This window comes from Haliotis rufescens, unplaced genomic scaffold (assembly GCF_023055435.1).
Source record: "Haliotis rufescens isolate VD_foot unplaced genomic scaffold, xgHalRufe1.0.p SCAF_74, whole genome shotgun sequence".
Taxonomy (NCBI): domain Eukaryota; kingdom Metazoa; phylum Mollusca; class Gastropoda; order Lepetellida; family Haliotidae; genus Haliotis; species Haliotis rufescens.
The window spans coordinates 885,837-908,372 of NW_025964366.1; the positions used below are offsets into that span (position 1 = coordinate 885,837).

The 22,536-nt window shown below is 38.8% G+C and overlaps 1 protein-coding gene across 3 annotated transcripts; it reads left to right on the forward strand.

The window, feature by feature from the left end:
• The first annotated feature begins 3,462 nt into the window (after positions 1-3,462).
• Positions 3,463-18,934, forward strand: LOC124152456 (circularly permutated Ras protein 1-like). Of its 3 annotated transcripts, none has more exons than XM_046525394.2 (16): positions 3,463-3,696; positions 6,090-6,201; positions 9,125-9,310; positions 9,588-9,770; positions 10,106-10,337; positions 10,906-11,089; positions 11,398-11,606; positions 12,042-12,120; positions 12,318-12,521; positions 12,723-12,912; positions 14,571-14,816; positions 14,983-15,099; positions 15,449-15,544; positions 15,699-15,790; positions 16,408-16,531; positions 17,525-18,934. In XM_046525394.2, exons 2-16 carry the CDS (start codon positions 6,103-6,105, stop codon positions 17,690-17,692), a joined length of 2,409 nt encoding a protein of 802 aa, XP_046381350.2. In that variant the 5' UTR covers positions 3,463-3,696; positions 6,090-6,102; the 3' UTR covers positions 17,693-18,934. The 3 variants fall into 3 exon arrangements, with proteins under 3 accessions (XP_046381350.2, XP_046381351.2, XP_046381349.2); XM_046525395.2 differs by having other exon boundaries at positions 6,093-6,201; XM_046525393.2 differs by lacking the exon at positions 3,463-3,696 and adding an exon at positions 5,809-5,874.
• Positions 18,935-22,536: the final 3,602 nt, after the last annotated feature.

Below are 22,536 nucleotides of genomic sequence, written 5' to 3' on the forward strand. Positions count from 1 at the left end.
TAGCCAAAATCAAATACAGAGTCCATTCCGATGCAGGGCCGCAGGGTGCAATGCGCGTAACTGGTTCTTCAGGTAGCCTATTCGTCACTTCCTGTATGCCAAACCGCGGTTAAATTCAACATGGCAGAACACGGTCATCAGGAGAAACTTTTGTATTATCTTCTTAACCTGCATACCAGCGTATCATATAGGAAACGATCATACACAGTGACGTACGTACATTAATCTAATATTCCGGCAATATTCCGTAATCCACGCATGCATTCGCAATCAGGCGAACTGGAACTAAACATGAACTGGTTTCGGGTTGGGGAATATGGACTTATCCGACGTTTTTTGTACCAGGTACGTTCTGTATTGTATTTTGGCAAGGGTACATTTTATAGTACATTTTATACAGTCAGTTAACTCCCTTGCCTCAGGGAGATGCCACTCGTTTTGAGTTGCCTATTGTAATTCCAGCCCAAAACAATTCCGCTGTCAGCACCTAGTTCTAAAATTGAGAAGGTGCTAACAGGTCCTAATGGCTGTCAAAACTGAATATTAAAAATATTATTTAGATGGGAGTGTTAGCGGGATTACCAAGGAACAGCTTTTGTACTGTATGAAGCTGTTTGACCCCATAAGTGTCAACCCAGATATTTGTGCAAAACCAAGCCTAAGTATGCCATGCTTGCAACAAGAAACTGTGGAATGTTTGAGATTGGCTTTGTGGCGCTTTTATTTGTTTGTTTGTTGTTTAACGCCGCACTCAGCAACATTCGAGCTATATGACGTCGGTCTGTAAATAATCGAGTCTGGACCAGACAAGCCAGTGATTGACATCATGAGCATCGATCCATGCAATTGGGATCGATGACATGTATCAACAAAGTCAGCGAGCCTGACAACCCGACCCCGTTAGTTGCCTCTTACGACAAACATATGCGCCTTTTACGGCAAGCATGGGTTGCTGAAGATCAATTCTATCCCGGATCTTCACGGGTCGTATGGCCTGTGATCAGCATTTCAGTTATATCATCTTAATGTGTGTCTTTTAGCACTTTGCTGAGCCCATGATATACATGAAAGTTGAGGTGAGGTGAAAACGGATCGCGTCCAAGATTATTGCACTTATATAGCGATGAGCATGCACTCGTGTTTGTGTGCCTCTTGTACTAGTCGGGACTGATGCTGATTTTAAAGTGCTAGCCCATTGAGATACCTTGCCGCGGCTTAACAAGAATACCCCACTCAGACAGTGTTATGACACCAACCCGACCAGTCCTTGTTTTATCCGCTTAATGCCGAGCGCCAGACAGGGTAACAACAAGTACCATCTTTTAACGTATTTTGGTATGACGCGGCCGGGCATCTCCGGGCGGACGCTCTGCCATTATACCACGGAGGCGGTCATACATAAAAAACCAGGATGAATATTGAATTTGAAGCAAGGATCACTGCATGTCTCCAGGATTGAACCCGACAACTGGACCACCTTTGTCCCCAAGCTGATTTTGTGATTAAATTGTGTGAGATGAGTTGCGTTTAATGCCGCTGTGACCAGTATTCCAATTATCACGGCTTGGTGTGGGAGGAAAGCCCGAAGTAATGCAGGTCTCAGATGTTTACCACTTTGGTTGAACGCACAAGCATGGATATGGTGCTGACAAACCTAGAAACATAATCGGGGCGAATCGGGATTCGAACCCACACTCACAAGTATCTGGCGTGCCAAAGAGACGCAACTGCACAGCAAATGGCATCACCTTTGACGACGGCCTGTTTTGGCTGTATTTCTGTCATCCTGTCCAAAGTGGATGAACTGTTTCTCATGCTTTCAACTACAATTTGCTGTGCCTGTATTTGTTTTGTACAGGTGGCTTTGATGCTTCATCTATATTTCTGGCTTCTGGGATCACACAAGTATATTCACTCATAAGGAACAACATGCTCACATCAGCGTCTTCCCAAAATGTGCCATGCTAAAATGGCCTCAACTCCTTTGTGATGTATTAGAGGATCAAAGTTGAATTGGACATATAATACATCTGAGACCTGCATCATTTAGGGCTTTCCACACACATTAAGCTGACACGCCGTGATATAACTGGAATACTGTTAAAAGCGGCGTTAAACCCAACTCACTCACTCACACTCAACCACTTACCGAATGATCTCAGCTTAAAAATATGGATACACCTTCCGGATTATTGATTGATTGTAGTATTTACAAAGGATCCGGCAAAAGAAATACAAATACGGAATTTCAGCTCGTATTGGCAAGATCAAAACACGGGGATTTGATCAAGAAAATTTAACTAACGCTTCAGTTACATCGATGTGATATCGTTAAATAATGGTCGACCCGTGAAGATCCGGGTTAGAATTGGTCTTCAGCAACCCATGCTTGTCGTAAGAGGCGACCATGTTTGTTGTAAGAGGCGATTGACGGGATCGGGTGGTCAGACTCGTTGACTTGGTTGTTGCATGTCATGGTGTCCCAACTGCGCTGTTTAAAGACTACCGTCAACTAGGTTTGTAGCAGTAAGTCAATATATCTAATGTGTTTTCATTATAGCATGTTCCACTAAAGTGCTATGTACACAGTTATTATAGCTAGTTGTTGTACCAGCACTGTAGAGTAGTAGATCATTGGGAGTAAATCCCCTTTAGTTGATTAAACATGTTTATAAACCAGACATGTGCTTTTGACTCACTAGAAAGTTGAACCTCCTAAAAAGAAGTTCCAGAAGTCAATAAAACATTATAAGGTTCAATACGATCGCCTTGAGTGAGTGAGTGAGTTCGATTTCACGCCGCTTTTAACAGTATTCCAGTTATATCACTGCGTGTCAGCTTAATGTTGGAGGAAAGCCCGAAGTGATGCAGGTCTCAGACGTTTACCACTTCGGTGAAACCTACGAGCACGGGTATGGTGCTGACAAACCTAGAAACATAATCGGGGCGAACCGGGATACGAACCCACAATCATAGGTTTCTGGCGTTCCCAAGGGACGGAACTCTGCACAGCGAATCGCGGCGCCTTAGACGACTGGGCCACCCGTGCCCCCGATCGCCTTGAGGAACGAGGCCTTGCACCTCAAAGTTAACAATCACGTCACAATACCCGATGACGTAACATGTGGAATTTTGTAGCAAGATCCATCGCAAGCTCCTTCCCAGCGCGTGACACCTTCGTTACACTCTCGGTAGTATAGAGAGCTCCGCGAACGGGCTATCGCTGCATGGAGCTTGGATCCATCGGCGAAACATGTAAGCCTAGCAACAAGGTTGCTGGGGTCATCGAGTGTGCATAATCTCCTCTCAGTGATCTATCATCTCCACACGCAATGTCCTTGAATAAGCCAAGGGGTGTTGAGAGCTTTCAATATTTGTTCGTGAAACGTGTTCCGAGAGAACATAAGCACGCGTTTTGGTATTACACAATGTGTAATACAACTGTATGTTTATTAAACGGGTGATCTCTTCTCGGGCAAGTAAGAAAGTGACATCCAGCTTGTGTAACATGTAAGACATGTGACGCAATGTTAGATATAACAATATGTTCGATATGACACGCGAATTGTTGGAGCGTCTATTTATAGCCACTGATTCAGCTTAACCAATATAACAGCGCGACCGTATTTCCCACCCGGTAGACACTTACCGAACAGCGCACACAAGAGTTAGAAGGGAGTCATACACTGCTACAAGGTAAGTGTGCTAAAACACATATTCAAATGATATCTATAGGAAATAGATCACGGTGCGACATTTATTAATGTATTTAACTTAATGTGCTATTACTATTTACCATTGAATAACAACTGTTTTGTCCAAATATTAATATTTGACGTTGCTTTTGAATCATGGAACATCGGCAATTATTAATTAAAGTCTAATTACATTAACTAAGAAAGTTCTGTGATACATAAAGCTTTGTTGACTTCAGCAACGTATTCAGGTCTTATGATGAAAATGCCATGTAAACATTCTATTTGCGAAGAAAAAGATTCTATTATTTGAGTATTTTTTATCTTATCGGAAGTTATCCTCTTTATCTATAGTGTGTGACAGACTGAAAATAGGTCGCCATAAAGTGAGTTGTCACCCGAGTGAATGAATGGTATTTTGTTAGAGAAAAATATGTAACTGAGACCCAAAATGACCACACGGCTCACATTCACTAACTTTTCCTACGGGGCGATCGTAGCTTCCTGGTGTGGCCAAATAGAAAATCTAATATTGAACGAGGAAAGGACACGGTAGGCAATCGCAGCCAACGAGTCTCGGTGTATTCATGTTTCCCTCTGTTGTGAAATCTCTTTATCGATCGTTGCGCGGCGCACGCTTGGCTGGTTGGTTGATTTGTTGTCGCCGCACTCGGCAATATTACAGTATATGACGGCGGTCTGTAAATAATCGAGTCGGGACCAGACAATCCAGTGATTAATATCATGAGCATCGATCCACGCAATTGGGATCGATGACATGCATCAACCAAGTCAGCGAGCCTGACCACCTGATCCCGCTAGTCGCCTTTCACGACAAGCTTATCTTCACAGGTCATAGGGTCATAGGCGCACAAATCCACCATGAGAACGCTTTAACTGTCAAATGAATGTACATGAGACATGTTGTAGGGCTGCGTTAACCATGTTTGTATTTATGATTGATCACGGCATTATGATTTAACCGCTTTCATTCTGAATTGTAGTAGTAGTAGTAGGTATTACACAAAGGGCATCCAGTGAGTTACCACTGCTGGGTTCAAGAGTTCCACCCACTCGTGTCCAGCTGCTTGACAATTCCGCATACCAAACTGTGAACTGTTGTTGGTTCAATTATTTTATTGTCTTTGAACGTCCTTTATGCCAGGGGCGGTCGGGTAGCCTAGTGGTTAAAGCGTTCGCACGTCACGCCGAAGACCCGGGTTCGATTCCCGACATGGGTACAATGTGAAAAGCCCATTTCTGGTTTCCCCCGCCGTGTTACTGCTGGAATAGTTCTAAAAGCAGCGTAAAACCATACTAACTCACTCACTGAATCGTAGTATTTATTTGATTGTGAACTGGTGTAATGGACTCGTGAAGAGCCAGGTTAGAATAGGTCTTCAGCAACCCATGCTTGCCGTAAAGGCCACTCTGCCTGTCGCAAGAGGCGACTAACGGGATCAGGTTGTCAGGCTCGCTGACTTGGTTGAAGCATGTCATTGTATCTCAATTGCGTAGATCGATTCTCATGTTAATCACTGGATTGCCTGGTCCAGATCGATTATTTACAGACCGCCATCATATAGCTGGAAATTTGCTGAGTGCGGCGTTAAACAAAATAACAAGTAAACAAACGCAGCATTACCATAACAGAGTTAATATATTGATCGATTATATTTGACGGAACTATTGTCATACAAGAGTGACCTCCCCTCAAACTGTCTCCGTTTATCGAAAGTGTCTAGCCTCTACACAAACTGTTGACTTCCTTTTTACGTTAGTTCCACATTGACAAGACAAAATAATGACAGATAGCCATTTATGGTGTTAATATTGCTTCAGGCTGATATTCTTCTTGAAAATGTTTTGTTGTACACTGTAAATTTCTTACTTAACTCGTCAATCCGAGACTGTTCCTTTCCCAAAGCGCCATTTTTGTTACTTACACAACGTGTATTCTTTCACTTCCAACAGTTGTTTGGTAGTTTTCAAGTATATTTTTTTTGTAAAAGATGATTTTGTATTTAATCGTATCTATATGAATGATACAGAATTGTCGAGCCACAAAATAATTTTTGTTACTTTTGTTTATATTTTTTAACAGATTTTGCAAACACGAAACTCCTTTTTTTAGTTGCAAACACAATTTAAGGGGTAGTGAACCGCCCAAGTGTGATAGGTAGGGAGAATTTACGTCTCACGGCTTTACATTTGTAATGGAATAATATAATTTCCGGTTGAAAACAACACAAAAAGTACATAATAAATAGGATGTTCCATGTTTCTCGCATTTTCTCGTGACGGGTGAAAAGGAGATATTTCTTTCCCCTTTCACTTGATGAAAGAAACAAGAAAGTTCACTCGACACTCTATTTATTTTCTCTTTACATATAGCAGATCTGTTCAGATGGATTTCGGGAGCGAATTTGTGTATGTTGGGGAAGACGAAGATGAAATCCTCAATCTCGACTCGTCAGAAGAAGAGGAAACGGAAATGGATGAGATGGTGAGACAAATCAGATGTTAACTTGCAACAGAACGACAAAATAAGATCTTTAGGTCACAGATTACATAAAAACACACATCATTATCACATGATAGATTTAGTATTTATTTGCGTGTTGTTTAACGCCACACTATTATAGCCCGTAAATAGTCTGGACCACACAATCCAGTGATCGACATTGTAAGCAACGACCCACGCCGTCGATGACGATGATGTACGATGACACGCAATCAACCAAGCCACGGAGTCTGACCATCTGATACATTTAGTCTGATCTCACGACAGCATAGGTTGCTGGGGATCAATTCTAACCCGAAATCCCTAACATTTCATTTGAAACAGATGAATAAATATATTCAAACAGTCGAATAAACACATCCTCGATTATCCAGTGTTTTGCATCTCCATTCTGTTATTATTCATACCCATTTGACCACACTGTTTCGTTTTTAACCCGATTTGAATAACACAACGCCAGAAATAGACGTCCAATCAAAAGAGCGAAAGGAATTCTGTAATAAGTGAGGAATAAGAGTGATGACGAAACGAAATTATGGCAGCGAACGAGTCCAGAGTTTTTATCGCAATAGAAAGGAAATATAATAAAAGAAAGGAAATACAATGCAAGAAAGGAAATACAATACAAGAAGTAAATATAATACTAGAAAGGAAATACAATACAAGACGCAAACACAATACAAGAAAGGAAATACAATACAAGAAAGCAAATACAATACAAGAAAGGAAATACAATACAAGAAAGCAAACACAATACAAGAAAGGAAATACAATACAAGACGCAAACACAATACAAGAAAGGAAATACAATACAAGAAAGCAAATACAATACAAGAAAGGAAATAAGATACAAGAAAGGAAATACAATACACGAAAGGAAATACAATAGAAGAAGCAAATAAAATATTAGAAAGGAAATACAATAGAAGAAGCAAATAAAATACAAGAAAGGAAATACAATACAAGAAAGCAAATACATTACAAGAAAGGAAATAAGATACAAGAAAAGAAATACAAAACAAGAAAGCAAATACAATACAAGAAAGGAAATAAGATACAAGAAAGGAAATACAATACAAGAAAGGAAATACAATACAAGAAAGGAAATTAGCTACAAGAAAAGAAATACAATGCAAGAAAGGATAAAATACAAGAAAGGAAATACAATACAAGGATGGAAATACAAAACAAGAAAAGAATTACAATACAAGAAAGGAAATATAACACTAGGAAGGAAATATAATACAAGAAGCAAATATAATACCAGAAAGGAAATACAATACAAGAAGCAAATACAATACAAGAAGCAAATACAATACAAGAAAGGAAATACAATACAAGACATGAAAAACATATACAAGAAAGGAAATATAATACAAAAAATGAAAAACATATACAAGAAAGGAAATTCATTCAAGAAGCAAATATAATACAAAAAAGGAAATACAATTCAAGAAAAGAAATACAATACAAGAAAGGAAATACAATACAAGAAAGGATATGCAATACAAGAAAGTAAATATAATACAAGAAAAGAAATACAATACTAGAAAGGAAATACAATACAAGAAAGGAAATATAATACAAGAAGTAAATATAATACTAGAAAGGAAATACAATACAAGAAGCAAACACAATACAAGAAAGGAAATACAATACAAGAAAGGAAATACAATACAAGAAAGCAAATACAATAGAAGAAAGGATACAGTACAAGAAAGGAAATACAATACAAGAAAGGAAATGCAATACCAGAAAAGAATTACATTATAAGAAAGGAAATATAATACTAGAAAGGAAATATAATACTAGAAAGGAAATATAATGCAAAAAGCAAATATAATCTTAGGAAGGAAATATAATACAAGAAGCAAATAAAATACTAGAAAGGAAATAAAATACAAGAAGCAAATACAATACAAGAAAGGAAATACAACACAAGAAATGAAAAACATATAGACGTCCAATCAAAAGAGCGAAAGGAATTCTGTTATAAGTGAGGAATAACAGTGATGACGAAACGAAATTATGGCAGCGAACGAGTCCAGGGTATTTATCGTAATAGAAAGGAAACATAATAAAAGAATTAGCTACAAGAAAAGAAATACAATACAAGAAAAGAAATACAATACAAGAAAGGAAATGCAATAGAAGAACCGAATTACAATACAAGAAAGGAAATATAATACTGGAAAGGAAATATAATGCAAAAAGCAAATATAATACTAGAAAGGAAATACAATACAAGAAGCAAATACAATACAAGAAAGGAAATACATTACAAGAAATGAAAAAACATATACAAGAAAGGAAATATAATACAAAAAATGAAAAACATATACAAGAAAGGAAATACATTCAAGAAGTAAATATAATACAAAAAAGGAAATACAATTCAAGAAAAGAAATACAATACAAGAAAGAAAATACAATGCAAGAAAGGACATATAATACAAGAAATGAAAAACATATACAAGAAATAAATATAATACAATAAGCAAATATAATACAAGAAAGGAAATACAATACAAGAAAGGAAATACAATACAAGGAAGAAAATATAATACAAGAAAGGAAAAACAGATACAAGAAAGGAAATACAATGTAAGAAAGGAAATACAATGCAAGAAAGGAAATAAGATACAAGAAAAGAAATAAGATACAAGAAAGAAAATATAATACAAGAAAGGAAATTCAATGCAAGAAAGGAAATATAATACAAGAAAATAAATACAATACAAGAAAAGAAATATTTTACATGGAACAATCGGGTATACATCAAAAACGAAATTTTGGCCATTATCGTTACATAATCTTAACTCAAAGGAGCCTGCAGAGACTGCCAATGTTGTGTTCAACAAGGCGGACACAAATCCTGTAACTACAGTCAGTATCTTTGTTTCAGGAATGTATGCTGGACATCCTCGACACGGCCGGGCAGGAAGAGTACTCCGCAATGCGAGATCTGTACACTCGGTCAGCTCAAGGCTTCATCATCGTGTACGACATCACGAACAGGGAGTCCTTCGATGAGGCCACTGCCATGTTTACTTTCCTGGAAACAAGTAAACAGGGGGAAAAAATACATGCTGTTAGTACTTAAATTCTCGCTTATTTAAATAATCATCCCAGAAACCAAACACTCCAAACCAGAGACCATGTAGGAACTTGTTTTCTCGTGAAGATGAACATAACCAGATCATCTTGGATGTACAATGTGAGAATAGTGGTGCGATTGAGAAGAATTTAAAGTACAATTTATTACCAGTTTTCCATTTTAATACCGAATGACTATTTGCTTAATGTCTCTTATCTCATATGTGCAAATGCATTAAACATATTCATGTTATTAATTCAACATCAAACAGGTTCTGTGCGGCAACAAATCTGATCTAGAGAACCAACGTGTTGTCTCCAAGGCAGAAGGCAAAGGTCTGGCCAGAGCCAGGGACGTGCCCTTCAGGGAGACATCGGCCAAAACAGGGGACAATGTTAAGGACGCTATAGAGGCCTTACTCAGGACCATCCCTCGTCAAGGGATTGAATATAAGGTACAGAATTGGTCTTTGATTTCTTCTATGTTCTTGTGAGTTCATCTGCTGTAAACCAAAATCACAGAGAGTGTTTTGTTATAGGTAGCTGTATATTCTTTGTTCATATTCACACAGCCAGTGAAATATGTATCTGTATGATACAAAATTAGGTATCAGAGGATCTAGAAAAACATTATGATGACGATGATGATGATAACTGTCCAGTTCTATACTGCTTTACACTGTCACTCCCCTCCCCACACATTCTGCCTAATAAGTGTCGACAATGCAATCTTCTATTCCTCCTACGTTAAGCCTAAGTTATCAGGATACCCAATGTTCATGATTTACAGCTTGTTACAATGGGAACAGGTGGTGTGGGCAAGTCGTCTGTCACCTTGCGTCTAGTGCACGAGTCGTTTGTAGAAAACTTTGATCCCACCATTGAAGATTCCTACAAGAAGATGATCAACGTCAAAGGTCTTCCGAAGATGGAGGCAAAAGAAAGGAAGAAGAAATCTGAAGCATCAGCAACCGAATCTGCGCCAGTACAAGCACGGGCAACTGGTGGACTACCACGGGAAGGTTGGTCAAATGGTCATTGATGTTTGGGTATCTGGTAACATGGTTAAGGGTTGGTAGGCTCTACCATTATAAGAGACGGAAAGCCCAGTTGAATGAAAGTTAACGAAAAAACATACATGTACTTATTCTTATTATTTTAGTAATAACAATTTAATTGGGTTGATGGAGAAAAAGAGAACTTGTGAGTTTACAAATGTATTAATTGCGTTGTAAACGTCTCATGAAAGAGAAAACCCGGTTCTACCATGGTTCTAGTTAATTTAAATACTAAGGTTAATAGAACCGACAACAACTATAATATGTACTGAACAGCAAAAGAAACGCAATCATAACTTTTTTCAAATTTTGGAACAAAAGACAAACGCCATGGTGTCAAATTACATAGAGAACTGTCAGTTTACGAGCTAAAGGTGTTGGAACTACAGACGTTTACAAAAGAGCACGGAAAACATCCCACCCCACCCACTGCCACTTCACCTCACACCTGCACCTATATCACACAATAGATTAAGGTTTCAATTCTTTAAATCAAAGGCTTATTGATGCATACAAAATCATACCCCTCCAGCTGCCGGTAGGACCCCCATCAAGACAAAGAAGATAGATGGCAATGTGGTGCACATCCCCCTGGGTACACTGGCCGATGATCCACAACTTGTGACCGGGGATCCAGTTCGGTGCAGGAAGTGTGATGCCGTTCTGTGCCAGACATCAAGCCTCATAGACAATGGGGATGCAAGGCAGTGGACCTGGTTAGTGCCAAACTACTTTTCAATTCGCAGGGTTTTCACCAATAATCGAAATTGCTAACTAGGCAATAGGTAACAACACTATACTTGTAGTTTATAAGGCAATGAGAATGGAATTAATAGAATATTCTCAATACAATAATTCACAATGAACTGAATCTTGTATGAGCTTTAATGAAGAGAATGATTTTCCTTTTACTATCTGTACAGTTTAGTTTCATAATTGTATTTTTGTCTCAGGTTAACTGAGGAAGACCGGTTTATAATAAACTAATCCGTATGTGTCTTTAATATGTAACTTACTTTTTCAGTGAGTATTGCGGGAAAGAGAACAAAGAACTAGACGTGACCTTGGAGGAGATACCCAGAGAGTTGATGTTTGACTACATGTTGAGTCCAGCAACAGAGAAAGAGGAGGAGGCGGCTGAAGTTGTGCAGAAGATCACGCCAGGAATAATTGTCTACTGCATTGACGTCAGCGGCTCAATGGATTCCAAGGTAGATGTCCCAGAACTACAAGGTTAGACACTCAGAACTTCCAGATGCAGTGTGTGACTTTAGGTTTATTGTATGAGAACTTCCAGATGCAGTGTGTGACAATGGGTTTATTGTTTCAGAACTAACAAATGCAGTGTGTGACATTAGGCTCAGTGTGACAGAACTTCCAGATGCAATGTGTGAAAAATTGTCAACATTGTAATACTGAGAACAAAGCTTGAATATTTACTTGTAAAACCATATTTGTCAAAACATTAGTTCCACCTCTGAAGCTATTACGACTATCATATATTTATAAACTAATAAAGTGTTTAAGCAAAGGGGTGTAATCCCAAACTCATTGAAAGAATTTTTGTAATGTAAAAGCTATACATATATATCTAGAATACATACCTTGTTTGCCAAAACATCCAAGGGACAAGTACAATAACCTGTCCTCTGTCTCCGTTTGTTATAGCGGCATGGAAGCAGGCTCGAAGTGGGGAGACGCTGGAGGCTAAGTCTAGGCTGGAGTGTATCAAGGAGGCTGTGATGAGGTACACAGTGTCATGTCATGGAAACAATGAGCATGCAGTTAGGTGTTTGGGGCTCAGTAAATAAAACCACATGTTAAATATATTATCAATAATATTATTTATGTTGGATTCCATCTTTCAAATCATAAACAATGTGATTTGCGAATAAAGCAACAAGCTTGAGTACATTAATTTTGCTCTTTTGCTGTCTGTAACAGACAGGTGGAGCTGCTGAAACTGGAACAGCCGGAAAAACAAGTGATGCTGGTCCTCTTTGCCACAAAAGTCGAGATCGTAGGTGATGGGACAGGACCATCTATAAAGAGCACCGGTGTTAACAATAATGACTTTGATGCTCTCATCAATAAGGGGAAAGATCTAGCAGAAAGAAATGAGATCAAACCTCTACGACTTTCCCATGAGTAAGTATTTGGCTTGAGAACCATTCTAGTGCATGTCTAATAAGGAAACAATGTTTTTCAAGTGCTACAGTTATTTGTTTGGTTGATTAAGTGACTTTTTGTTCATATGAAATGAATAGTGGAGACTTTTATTAATGGCGGTATTGTCTGTGAAAGGAAATATTATTGCTTATATAATATCAAATTGAAATCATCTTCCAGTGGTTTGATGGAGAAGGTGGCAGAATTGCACACGCGAGGTTCTACAGCACTTGGCCCAGCACTGGCAATATGTGCTGGATTTGTGAGTGAAGTGCCTTCATCAGAGATTGTGCTGTGTACTGATGGGGCTCCAAACCGTGGCATTGGCTCCTTGAGTCATGGCGTCTCTGACTCTGACTTCTATACGACGGTAATCACCGAAATTTGAACAACGATATTTAACTGTACCAGTTGAATTGCTTTAGATTTCATGTAAATACGTTTTGCTCGATTTGGAACATGGAATGAATAACAATTATAGTTAGAAATATAACAAAATCACATCCAATTGAGATTCCTTTAAAGCTTTGGAACTATTAGCTGGAAAAAGAACGCCTTGTGTGGACCATTTTATCTCTTGATTAGAAGAAGAAGAAGAAGTCTTTATTTGTACCAAGGCCACTGGCCCATATACAATACATACATTTGAAATCGTGTGGTACATGAAAAAAGGTAATGTCAGGTACAAATTTACAGGTTTACAGGCTTTTCATAATTACGTCTTCTTTCATAGCTGTAATACAGGTATTTACATAGTTTTCCAAGTAATTGTTTACACGAAGATGACAGTAGCGTTTTAAATTTATGCATATTTGGATTATTGCAAAATGTTGTTGGTAAATACAGATGTCTAATATCGTTGTAATATTCACATTCTAAAGTAAAATGATATTCAATCTCTATACTTGTTTCACATATGGGGCAGAGTCGTAAACGTAAGTCAATATCAGCCCATCTACCTTCGTTTACCTTAAGTCTTAGTAGCCCGGCTCTAAGCCTTATCAAAACATTTCGATATTTTATTTCAGTAATAATGGAAAGGTATTTTTCTGGTTCCAGGAGACTTTTGAATTCTTTATACAGAATGTACCTAGAACTAGCCTTGATAGTACTATTCCATGATTGGTAGAACATATTTATCAAAACGTTTTTAAAACTATTCATGAATGATGGTTTGTCGTCAACAGCTTGACTGAGCCAAACTACTCCGAATCCGTGAGAAAATAATATGGAACGAATAGAAGAAGCATAGTTATGACGACCACACTTGTCGTTATATACAAGCATATTATAAGATTTTCTTGGTATCCTATCTTCGTCCATTTCAATCAGTTTTAGCCAATACTTTACAGAACGACACATAGCATTTACATGTAGTGGGTACCGACCGCATTCCCCATACACAATAGCATTTGGGGTTTGCAAACCAACGTTAAGAAACTTCTTACAAGCCATAATATGCACTTGTTCTATTTTTTCAAATCTGTTTACACCCCATATTTCCGCACCATATAAAAGAATAGGTTGAATCTGAGTATCAAATATTTTAAAGAAAACTGAAGTGTCAACAAAACCAATCTTCCGTAGATTGCGAAATATTTCCATTAAAGCTCGTTTACCCCTTACATTCAAACATTACTCCATACACCTTTCTGGTCAAATATAAAACCGATAAAATGTAATAAAAAATGAAAGTAATGATGTGTAGACAGTGATATAAAGTCAGAGCAGATATGCTTCAAGAAGATGTTTAAATGTTTGTAGTGAAGACGCGGACTTGAGATCAACTGGACAGGTATTCCTGGCATCAACTGGTACCTTGGAAGATCACTTACATCCACAAGTCTTCATGTTTGTTTCAATTTAGCTTCTCAGCTTTCCTGACAATATACCATGTTGTTGTCTTATGTTTGTGAAAGATGGTAAGAGGTAACACATCAGACGCATATCAAAGACAACAGTTAGGGGAAACAGAGTGAACAGTTTTACGCAAATATATCTAGATTATTTCTCTGCTGAATATTCCAGATCGGCAACTATGCTCGTTCGAAGAACATCGTCATCAACATCATGGCAGTGAAGGGAAAGCCTGTCAAGATGCAGCAAGTCTGTGCGTGTGCGCTGGCTTCAGGCGGCACCGTCAACGTCCTCAACCCCCTGGAGATCGTCCGGGAGCTGCGTCTCATCTGGCAGAACACGATCGTGGCTTCATCAGTTCATGTTACCTTCTTGCTGCATCCATCCCTTGTGTTTGCTGAAGAAGGTTATCCAAAGGTTATCATACTTTGAGTCTTTTACGTTTTCGAGAGTGTTTTATTGTCTCAGCACACTGTTGTTCCTCTGTTTGAATTCAAATAGAAACTCGGCATCGTCACAAAATATATGTTTTCCCTTTCTGTACAGTGTTTCATTACGGTTGAGTATGTCTTCTCTGTTCCAGGACTGCAGCAGGCTGGTGAAGGAGGTCGGCAATGCCCTGAAAGACACAGACCTCACATTCAAATTCAAACTCAAAGATCCGGACACTATCCCAGAAATTGATGAAATCCCTTTCCAGGTACTAGTCAAGAAACTCGCCCGACACCTATTTCGATTCCTGCGCAAACAACCGACAGTGTAATAAGGGGGGGGGGGGGGGGGAGCTTATGAGTGTGCAAGAAAATTATATCATCTGTTTTCATCATCATCTGTCAAATTAAATACCAGTTAAACAGAACATCCTTTTCCTTGTGGCATCATTCCTTGGGTGCACGGATGGACATGCTGTATAAGGCTTCGCAATTAACTGTGCAGTTGCATCGCAGTTTAGAATCCAGTAACCGTGCTTGTATGTTTCCCCGAATTTGTTGCATCATTTCAGGCTTTAAACCAAACTCAACCATTCACTCACTCACTCCCCATTTTAGGTTCAGATCGCCTACACTCGCAAGAACGGCATGAAGTGTCTCCGTGTCATGTGCAAGAGTCACAAGTTCACCAAGGACAGGAAGGTCATGGAGGAGGTAACACAATGACATCAATTTATTATGCAATACAGTCCTACAGCATGTGTGACATTTCAACCGAATAGAAATGACAAATACTGCATGTATCTGACGGACTGATCAGCCACCCAAGTGGTTCAATCCTTGTACAATCTTGCATCTTTATTATCAGAACATCAATGTGGCAGTCGTGGGATTGGCCACCGTGCAGAAGACGGCAGAGATGGTGAAGCAGGGAGCCCCAAAACAAGCCAAGGGACATATGTAAGTACATCCATATGTTGGAGGTTTGTCATTGTGCTAATCTCCAATAAATAATAATATTGCAGAACCATGATTTCAAAGAATTATATAGAGTTGTTGCTGAGATATTGCTGACATCGATTCTTGGTATTTTGGACAACACGTTTCATAATTGTTTTATCTGTTTTCGCTTGAAATAAAAAAAATACATATCCTACAATGATCATATCAAAAACAGACTGTCAGTTAATCATCGTAGCTATTACTGTATTGGTATGTGCTATACTCTTGGTTTACCAGAAACTAGCCACACATGTACAGCAGGATACAAGTAGACACATACACTTTCAGCTGAAATACCGTGAAAACCTGTTCATGTTTCTCCTGGAGCACGGCTAGCTCCGTCGTCTAATGCGGCGCAATTTGCTATGCAGACTGCCAGAAACCTATGATCGCACTGATTGTGTTTCAAAGATTGGCAGCACCAAATCATTGTTTGTGGTTGGTAAACGTCCATGACTTGAACTGCTTTTCGCTTTTTTCCCACCAAGCTGACATGATATAACTGAAATATTGTTCAACGCGTCGTTCAATCAAACTCACACACTCAATATGATTCCTCATTTACAAATATTCAGACGGGCAGCCAAACATGTGATTAAGAGAGGTGCGAAGACTGTGGAACAACGCGAGGAGCGATATGCATTTCATACAGCATGCTCGGAACTGGAAACAGACCTGGATAGGAACATGACAAATTGGGTAAATAATCAAAATAATGAATAATCCTCATTGTTTTCGGTGCCTTAGGTTTGGTACCTCCCAATCTGTCCCGATATACGAGGAATACAGCCCTTGTAACAATCTGGGTAATGCAGAAGGCTGCAGTCTTCACATTCTCCGAAAAGTTCTGGGTGGGTTTGACCAGGCAGCGCTTCCTGGAAGAAGTCCTATTCGCTGTCTGGGCTGCATGTTGAAGGGGCAAGGGCCCTGAGCTGATGATGAGCCTAACCAGCCTAAATGTGCCCGGATCACCTAAACCCTGGTTGCTGCATTTTCAAAATTAGATAATCAAGATAAGGTATTCGATTTCTTTAAAACTTGGCACACATCATTGTCATTGACCAAGGTTCCATATGCCACACATGGAACAGCAGATTTTCAAGATGAAGGTCATCTGTTCTCAATAAATGGCCACCAAAACTGACTGGCATCGTCGTCCCATCAAATCAGATCCCGAATTGGTCCTGGGGAATGTTCACCCACTCTGTTGGCAATGCTCGCTTTCGTTGATCCATTGCATCTATTAATGTTCGAATTTGTTTAAATCTGGAGATCTGGGGACCCATGGGAGGAGCTGGATGTTGTGATTCCAGGAAATGGCTGTTGTCTTGCTGTGTGAGGTCAGGCGTTTTTTGTTGTTGGAAAATGACATTTGCTTGATGAAAAAAGGTCACACTACCACCAACACAATTATCTTTCCACTTCCTGTATGCATACATACATACATACATACATACATACATACATACATACATACATACATACATATATGGATTCATTTGAACAGAATCTGTCCCAATTGGCTCAAAACTATTGGTGTGCAATGAGTTCATATGTACGACTTGACATATGTCGCGTTGAAGAATGTGAGTGATTATGCTTGGAATCATTATGCGTACATTTATTATGTAGATTGACACATCAACTGGTTGTTTGATATTTCTCATAACCCCAAGCTGTCATTATTTTCAGGAACGGGGCAGAGCAAGTGACTTTTCCCACAAAATCGTGAGCCACGCGCTGAAAGCTCCAGCGTCCCATTTCCATGGCTCACGAAAAAGGGTGGTGAAAACCAAATCTCGTCAACTCAGCAGTACAGCTGCAGATAACTATTACGACTATCAGCATTACAAGTGTTAGGGACCTCGATTGTGTGGCATGGTAATCGATGGCACCACTTGCGTTTGCATCATCACCGAATCATTCATCTGCAGAATTCAAACAGAGCAATGTTTGAATGGTTGTTCCAAAAGACGAAGAGTTTTCATAATTGAAGTTAAAATGTCGACCTCTTCAAATTCAACGAAAATGTCGAGGTAAAAATGTGACTTATATATTTCGTGAATCTTGTGGTACAGACAACTGCATTTTAAATGAAACCAAAAACTTGAACCAACATTACTACAAACCTAAACTAAAGTTGATATTACCATATAAAATGGTTTTGCTTTCTTAAAGTCAGTACATGGCTGTCATGCTACATTTGTCTTTTGCTAATCACCTGTCAGCGCCAATTATCTGTTGCCGTCTCTTGTTAAGTTTCCACATTTGTTATCTTATTACTGTTGCTGTTCTAACGGGTACATATATTTTATATATATTTTAATCTATTTTCATATAATTTATTCACCTGAATATATTATCATTTATATCATGATTTAACATTGATACTAAGTTTTCATATACTAATTAGATCCACAGGTGCGTTTAGCATTGTTGGTGTAACATTTATACAAAATTTCATATGATTACAGAACAGGAGGTAATACATATTATGATCCAGGACAAATGCACATACAAAATATTAGAAGTTTCAGTTATGTCTACATAGTTTAATAAATTTAAAGCTTTTTATAAAATACCAGCCTAAGGTAACAAAATCCCATCCCCCGGACATACTATTCAATAAGACAAGAGATATGTCTTCATAGTCTTATAGATTGCCTTGAATTATTTTATTTAAGTAAATATGTCATCACTAATATTTGAATAACATTCAACAAATACTCCAATTTGGACTCATTAAGGATTAGCCCCATACAAGCTCGCGATCGTCTGTAGTGATACCATAATCTCTTTCCAAGCACCCAGTAAATATGTCAAAAAGATTAGTGCCAGTCCAACAGGATAAAGAATTCCCCTCTGTCTAGCCATTCATTAACCGTAGGGCACATCCCATTGTGTATCAACCAATCATATTCATTTTTATTGCTCTAAATTATAGTTAAATAGAAATAGAAGCAGGATGTTAGGCAGAAGGGGTTTGACGCTCAAACCACGCAGACCTGTCACCCAAGGCCCAGGGGGTTGTACCGACTCTCTGTGGCACCCTCAGCTATATTTAAGATATTGTTCATTGTTCAATGTTCTTGTAAATAAAATTGTAATTAGTCTCCTGTGACTTCGGCTCTTTGCTGACTAATTCCCCAAGAAAACCAGCACGCCATTTGGAAGGTTTTGTACATCAGAACAGAGTCAAAATAACATACTCTGAAACGTTGTGTTCCTCATAATGTAGAATTAGACATCCATAGATTCTCTGTCTGTTTTCAGTATAAAACGTTGATCTATATAAGATAATACCATATCGGGACTGCACGTTTCTAAATCTTGGTCTTAATTACGGATTTTGCCTATTTAAATAAGAAACAGTTTATTTTAAAAATTTGCAGTTCAGGTAATGGAGAACACAGTCTGTGATGTAAGTGCCCATCAATTCGTTAAACGTTTGCGTGTTCTGTCCCACTTATGTGTGGCTGAGACACAAATTTTATGGTATATATAAGTCCTTGGTTGAGTGCATAAACAGGTGAGACCAGTTCATTGCTACAGGCACGAATCATATACATACTAGACTGACCCGTGAATATCCGGGGTAGAATAGGTCTTCAGCAACCCATGCTTGCCGTAAAAGGCGACTATGCTTGTCGTAAGAGGCGACTAACGTGATCGGGTGGTCAGGCTCGCTGACTTGGTTGATGCATGTCATCGTGTCCCAATTGCGTGGATCGATGCTCATGATGTCAACCACTGGATTGTTTGGTCCAGACTCGATTATTTATAGACCGCTGTCATATAGGTGGGACATTGCTGAGTGCGGCGTTAAACAACAAACAAGTCAAGTTTATGATGCCTAGATGATAATACAAGATCACGAACATCTTCCACTTGGTGTCAACTTTAGGGAATGATGCTCCTTATTTTGTCACTGTTAAGAGGTGGGCAGCGGGGTTGAAGAGGGTTAGAGAGAGCCTAGATGATGATACAAGATCACGAACACCTTCCATTGCCACGACTAAAACCTGATGATACAATGCATGATATGAATATGGATGGTGAACGACTCAGCACACATCAAATAGCCAATACAGTTGGCATGTCCCGTGAGAGAGTTGAGAACATTCCGAGGAATGAACTGGGCTTGACAAAGGTTTCAGCACGCTGGGTTCAAAAGGTTCTGACTCCTGACGAGAAACTAGGTTCACCATCTCAGCGGCCCGTGAATATCCGGGGTAGAATAGTTCTTCAGCAACCCATGCTTGCAGTAAAAGGCGACTATGCTTGTCGTAAGAGGCGACTTACGGGATCGGGTGGTCAGACTCGCTGACTTGGTTGATGCATGTCATCGATCCCAATTGCGTAAAACCATCTGACAAGAGGGATGACTTCAACTTTCCAATTTTCCATTTTAACTGTATGTAGCTCCAGTCACCCGTGTCTACATTTCACAACTTTTCAGGTACAATCTTTCTACGAAGATTTCAAAGATCGTAATTCAACTCAAAAAGTTGTTTGATCAGGGTTACAACATTCAAGGCCTCAGTAAACCTTTCGTGAAGTTGTTATGGTTGACATCTGGAGGGCAGATCCACATCTGCGCGTCAGTGACAAATATGATTGTCGTATTTTGACTTGTACCATGTGTTTCAGTGTTTATTCAGGTGAACAACAGACTTGCCTTTGCGTGTTGTTGTGACGGGTGCTACTAGTGGACGTGAACACCTCCCTGATATTATTACTATTTTATTTGATTCATAAACACATGCTCATGATATAGTCGGAATCGTACACACAACTCTGCTTTTGTCATAGATTTCTTGTGGCTATGGTAAGGGTTTTGTTGCTTTTATTTATTTGAAATCTCCGTGACACGCCATTTGTTGGAAATCACCAATTGATGTAATTTCTTGGAAATCAACATGACATTTCCCATTGTAGAAATAGTGAGAAATAGAAACATTTGCTGAACGAATTTATTTCTCCAATGAATCTTATAAAATAAAAGGATTTGAGTTATTTTGAAGTTGTGCAGTTGGTTTGAAACATTTCCCTAACAGTAATACATATTATCAATGACTTTCTCTCCACCCCGAATTTCGACCTGGCTGAACTTGTCTCTTTGATGTCCATGGTTGCCAAAATGGTTGTTCATGGTGACAGTGCTATTTAAAAAATACATACACCCAGAGGACACTCCCGATCTGTAGTTATGTTCAACATACACCTGATGATGTACTGGGTGAAATAAGGCTACTAGCACAACCATTGCCAACGGAACCACCCTGAAGTATGGTTGAATACCGCCGTTTTCAGCTGTAGATCACGAGAGCGACAACAAATTTTTTGACCGATGAAAATGTGCTGTCGCTATCGTATCTGTCAATAGATCGATGTTTCAATACGCACTGTTTGTTTTTGTGTAAAAAAAGTATCAACAGGGAAAAGGATATTCTTCAATGTCATGGTAGAATCAGAGATTTAACCTTCAGCTGATCCTGGCCTGGCTGCTTTAGTTTGTTTGTTTGTTTATTGCTTAACCCTGCACTCAGCCATATTCCAGCTATATGACGGTGGTCTGGAAATAATCGAGTCTGGACCAGACAATCCAGTGATTGACATCATGAGCATCGATCCACGCAAGTGGGATCGAGGACATGCATCAACCAATTTAGCGAGCCTGGCCACCAGATCCCGTTAGTCACCTCTTATGAAAAGCATTGTTGCCTTTTACGACAAACATGGGTTGCTGAAGACCTATTCTAGCCGGATCATCACGGGTCTGGCTCCTTAAGATGAGGGATGCATCACTGTACAGAACATTCTGACATGACTCCTTTAGTCCTACAGTCAAATCTGTGTAAAACCTACTTTTGCTTGACCAAATACATGTCGTTTTGGAGAGAGGGACTAATAAGTGAAAAATAGTTTTGTAAGGCGATAAAGAAAGCGAAATACAGATATGGTTGAAAGAAATATTACTATTTATCATTTCATGGTTAGTTTTATTTCCGAAAGATAAAGCCAAAGATAAGAAAAATATCTGCTAAGGTATTTAACGACAAATATCAAAAGAAAAAGGTCAGGCAGATACTAATTTCAGTTGAACCAATACAGACAATTGTCGTTATTTTTCAAACGTTCACTGAAGCGTTTTGTTACCAAATGCCATGTAGTTGTTTTCAACATCAAAATGTTGGTCTAAGATACCGAAAGTCAGTGTCTTACAAATACGTTTCAGATGAATCGTTATTGCCTTGTCCGACCGACTAATCCCTGATCTGACTGGTAATAAATTAAAATGCACACATTGACGGAAAACGTGCAATATTGAGATACCGTTTGTGAGAGATAAACATATTTTTTCCACAAAAGAAACTAAGAATGACATTATACGATAAAGAAGTCATCACGCCAGTGCACTTTGGAATGGTATATATCCTGTATTAGGAATAAACACGATCTACGTTGAGTCATGTTCTTCCTAATACAGGATACTCACTATCCCCAAACACACTCCCATGATAATCTCTATATATCATAGTATATTTTGGGATCTTTAATAACTCCTGATTAGTTAGAGTTCTGTTGTTAAAGTTTTCTTTGTGCAGTGAAGATACTAATTCATGTGAATAGCTCATATCCAACGTCAAAACTATTCCCTCTTTTTACGTCAGTCTTAGAGTACTGGTACCCTTGGTTCTAGG